General features: G+C 36.5%; 1 protein-coding gene across 1 annotated transcript; it reads left to right on the forward strand.

Annotated features, from left to right (window-relative positions):
- Positions 1–3,427: 3,427 nt before the first annotated feature.
- On the forward strand, positions 3,428–4,723 carry LOC131604886 (uncharacterized). The gene is made up of 2 exons (XM_058877302.1): positions 3,428–3,820; positions 3,953–4,723. The coding sequence occupies exons 1-2, from the start codon at positions 3,428–3,430 to the stop codon at positions 4,721–4,723; spliced, it is 1,164 nt and encodes a 387-aa protein (XP_058733285.1).
- The last annotated feature ends 393 nt before the right edge of the window (positions 4,724–5,116 follow it).

Below are 5,116 nucleotides of genomic sequence, written 5' to 3' on the forward strand. Positions count from 1 at the left end.
GGAAAAATAGAAAAATTGGTATGCATATAGCCAATTTAATGCTATAGGGATGATAGGTTTGGGCTGAATCATTTGATTGCCATGTTTGTAAAGTTTTTTTGAATTAATATATTCTTTGGTTCAAAAAACTTTTAGGCCATATAACAGGTACCCACACACTCGTATGAACGAGACGATTCTATCCATGGCCTCGCGCCAAATTTTTGTGTTTGTTTGGTTGCATTCGTAATTCGCAGGTGTAAAAGATAAAGGTTTTTTACAGCCTTTATAGAAAAAGCGGTGTAAAAAGGTTGTTGCAGGTTTTGGGTGGAGACGAAGATGAGTTGTCATCGTCCGATTGGCCGGTTTGAAATATTTTTGGCGCGCGCTTCTCTCTTTCCACTGAATTGATTCCAGTGTTTTAAGACGCACCCACTACCATGTTCCCTCGTTTTCACAGCCATCAGATGCTCTCTCCCTCAATCCAACGTACCAGGGCATGGGGGTGCACCATATTCCATACGTGTGAGCCACATCTGATTGAAAGTTAAGTTTTTTGTAACTTTTTTTATTTTTAATTACACAACTCTATTTTTATATATTATATATATATATTGTTTTCAATTCTTTTTTCTTTCTTTAAAAAATAAAAAGTATTATATTTTTATTGTCAAAAACTTTTTTTCTTTTATAATTAATAATTTGTTTATTTTATTTATTTTTCTTTTAATATTTATATTATTTATTAAATTCATATATATATATATATATATATATATATATATATATATATATATATATATATATATATATATATATATATGTCATTCAAATTATTGTTTATATATTATGTTCTATTATTCCTATTTATTTATTTATTTACTTATAATTACATATTTCTTTTATTTTATCTATTTTCTTAATTTCTTTTATTTAAATTATATTTATTACTTATATATTTTCAAAAATTCAAATATATTTTGTTTTATTCCAAAAAATTCATATAAAATACCTGTGTTTCTGATTTTATTTTCTCTTTTCAATTTAATTAATTAGGTCGCGAGACCAATAATTAATTAAATTGTTATTTGTTATTTTATTCAATTCGTACCCTAATCAGGGTTTACAGCGATCATTCCATACGCTGAAAATATTGCTCTTTCTGTGTCCTTTTTTAGGGTCGACTTTTCCAATACCGCCCGACTACGCGCCTGATCAAGATCCGAAGCTATGTTTTCCATTTAATAATTATTATTTTAAAGTTTATTTTGTTTCCTGTTAATTAGGGTTTGCCTTTAAATAAATATTGCCTACATTCACTTTTCTGCTTTTGCTTTGTTTTATTTCAGGGTTAACCCCGAGGCTTCCTCCGACTGCCAACCAAATCAGATCAAATCAAAGCTAAGTGCTATTTTCTATTTTAATTATTTGTTTATTTGATTTTATTTTATTTATTAAACTAGGGTTAACCTTAATTGACTCTGAACTGATAATGCACTCACCCTACTTTTGTTTGCTTTTTTCCCACCTTTTCAGGGTTTGCCAACTACCAAAGCTTCGAATATCGGTAACCCTAAACCCTGATCTTAATTATTACCTGTTCAGACCTATTTATTTATTATTCTCCGTTGGTTTCATCTCCCCTTTCCTCCGCTGGTTTCTTTTTCCCCTACCCCGTACTGCTTTAATTATATTTGTTTATTGACTGATGTGGTTAGTAATTTTAGGGAGTGCAACCCTGAATTAAAGTAGCATCACTTAATTATTATAAGATAATATATTCTGAACTGATCACGTGATTGGTGCACACACACACACACTTTTGGGGTAACCTCTCTGTTGCCTGTGGCCTTGTTGCCTGTTGCCTTGTGTTTTTGCAGAATAGCCATGTCCCTCGAATACGAGGATACCTCAGCCATGTTGCCTCGGTTATGCAAAGGTCATAAGACCCTAATGATGCTGCCTTCGATACACCAATATGACCTCGACCCTCGGAAGTTGCCTACAAAAAGGCTGATGTATCCTATGGTTGTCTACGAAAGGCTATTCTGGTTCTTCCCTTAGACTACCTGCCTCTCCATGGCATGGGACAGTCTTATGGCGAACGAATTCTCGATGACCTTTCAACCTCCAAATGAAAGGCTTCTTGCCCTCTTATGGCATGGATAGACCCTTTCACCCTGAAAGGCTAAAAGGAACCTTTTTCATCTAACCAGGTAATTTCCCCTAATTGCTTTACCTTGCTCTAAAACCTTTTTCATATTCTTTCTAATAAACCTTCAAAATGGCTACGCTCATTTACGAGTTAAAGTCCATATTCTTTTCTTCTACATTTCTGAAATCAAAGAGCAAAGCAATTAAGAGCCTATGGAAAACCATGGATTCAAAGGGTGCCTTACACCTTCCCTTTGCATAATTATCCCCCGAACTCAGTTTTTCTCAAAAATGTTTTTTTTCTGTTTCTTTTAGCCTTTCTAATTAATTTGGATAAAATAAAAGTCGGTGGCGACTCATGCTTTACCGCACATTTCAATTAAAAAAGTCAGTTCACCGTATTACAAAACTGGCGACTCTGTTGGAGACAATTTTCTTATAAACGAGGGGTTACCTTAAAAGTTTAGGATTAACTTTAAAAATGTTTTCTATTGTTTGTTTTGCTTGTTTTATTTTTCAGGGTTGTTTTGGGAAATAAATGAAGGACGAATCCTATTCCCGGATTCAAGAACACTTAAGATTATGAGCGGAATAGTCATGGAGACCCCCCTTGTGCATGCTTGGGGTTGGTCAAAATGAAGAATATTGATCGCCAATATTGTGTACCTCTTTTGCATGAGAGAGGTTTATGCATGTATCTTTGGGTGCGTCGGAGCTCAGGGACCTTTAGTCACCTTTAACCCACCTTAACTTTTAGGAACGTAGTGGGAGGGCTATTCTTGGTGCATGCCAAGTTATGGTCACGACCCGATACTACAACTTAGATAGGTTTCTTCCTAAAGTATCATTGGTGGTATGCATGTACCATGTTCGAGGGTGCTTTAGATGGGGTCGACAATTCTGAGTCACTTGGTAAAACCCGTTGCTGAAATCTCTTTATCCATAGAAGTACATATGGGAAGGGTATACCCCGGTCGAACTCCATGCAAGCCAAGCCTAAGGAAATTGTGTGATTTGCGTGAACTTATCTGTGTTTGTGATTTATGCATCCATGCATCATTCATACATATCATGACTAACTCATTCCAAGGAGTTAAAGGATTGTTAACCATAATTTGTTTTGTAGGTCAGGGAAAGCAAAGTGCATAAACCTTTCTGCCTCAGTTTCAGAGGGATACCCACTTCTCTGAAGATTCTTTGTGATAATGTTTCTGGCGCTTTTGTGCTTTCCGAATCTCTTAACAGATTAATCAGCCTGGTAAGGACCAAAGTGGACGAAACGCTCCTCAACACAATGATCCGGTTTTATGATCCTCCCTTCCATTGCTTTACTTATAGGGACTTTCAGTTGGTTCCCACATTAGAGGAATTTTCCTCCATCCTAGGATTACCTGTGCTTGATCAGATGCCCTACACTGGCGAAGAAGAGGTACCTAAGTTGGAAGATGTCGCTACTGCATTGCATTTGCCTCGATCAGAGATCAAAAGGGCTTGGGTGAATAAAGGAGAATATACTGGTGTACCGATTGACTTCTTGTATACTCAAGCTGACATTTTAATCAACGGTGCAAGTATGGATGACCTCGAAAAAGTCCTCGCTTGCCTAATCTACGGGCAAGTATTGTTCCCTCGTTATGACAAAATTGTGGTTGTGATTGCTCTCAATATCTTCATTGGTAACAACCCGGTTCCGACTTTATTGGGTGACTTGTTGCATTCTATCCATCACCGATCATCTAAAGGCAAGGGTTGTGTTCTTGGATGCGCACCATTATTGCATAAGTGGTTTATTTCGCACTTATCCCGTTCTACGATAAAGAATGAAGAAGGTTTGACTTGGGTTCAAAGAATCATAAGGCTTTCATACGACGACATCGTTTGGAACCAAAAAGATTTTGAAGGAACTCATTTGTTCGATAGCTGTGGAGATTTCCCAAATGTACCTCTTCTTGGTACCCGAGGAGGGATAACTTATAATCCCATATTAGCTCGACATCAGTTTGGTTTCTCTTTGAAAGACAAACCTCGCTCCATATATCTTAGCTCGGAAAATTTTGATTATGATTCAGATACAACCGGAAAGAAGAAGCTGTTTATTAGAGCTTGGTCCAAAGTGAAGAAAGTATGCACAAGAGAATTGGGACTAAGGAACTACGTCCCTTCAGATCTTTATTTTAGGTGGATTTATGATCGAGCTGTTGAGCATGGTATGCCATATCCATCTGATATCCCTGTTGTGCCAAGGGTTACCCCTCCAATCATTCCTGTGGTTTTGGAGCCTTATATCCCCGCTCCAAATGAAGACCTTGTTGCTACCGTTGCTTCTCTAAGAAGGGAAAAGGCGGATCTTGAAAGGCGCTTACATAAGGTTGAAGTTGAGAAAGCGGTATTGGTGGCTGATGCTAAAGAGCGAGATGGTATGCTTGACTATTTCTCCCGCAAATGGAAGATTGAGGATTTCGCCTCTCCAGATCAGATACAATCATGGGAGCGAGAGATTGATAGGCTCGTCCAAGAAAGAAACGAGATGATCAAAGCTCACAAAGAGGAAATCAGAAGTTTAAAGAGAAAGCGTCGACTCGAAGACTGATTTCTATTTTTATTATAGTTTATTATTTTTTTTAGCACTTTCAGATGTAACTATTAACTCTATAACATTATATTTTATATTTTTATAAGAGAATTAATATTTTTGCTTTTTTCTTTCAAAATGTGTTAAAAGTCCTTTAAAACCTTGGAAACATTGCATACGCATAATCATATCATTCATAAACATCGCATCACAGGTTTCATAAAAGCAAATGCCTCATCTTTCCGCTGTTTATTTCAATGAGAAAAAATGGATCTCGAATAATCTGTGAAGAATCTCCAAGTTCAAAATGCTGAATTTCAAGCTTTGATCCTGAACTTGTTCAAGGGGCAAGACGAGCTGAAAGCCCTTCTGACTAAGAAGGAGAAAAAGACCAAGAAACCTAAAGGAGTG

This window comes from Vicia villosa, linkage group LG5, assembly GCF_029867415.1.
Source record: "Vicia villosa cultivar HV-30 ecotype Madison, WI linkage group LG5, Vvil1.0, whole genome shotgun sequence".
NCBI classification, from domain to species: Eukaryota; Viridiplantae; Streptophyta; class Magnoliopsida; order Fabales; family Fabaceae; genus Vicia; species Vicia villosa.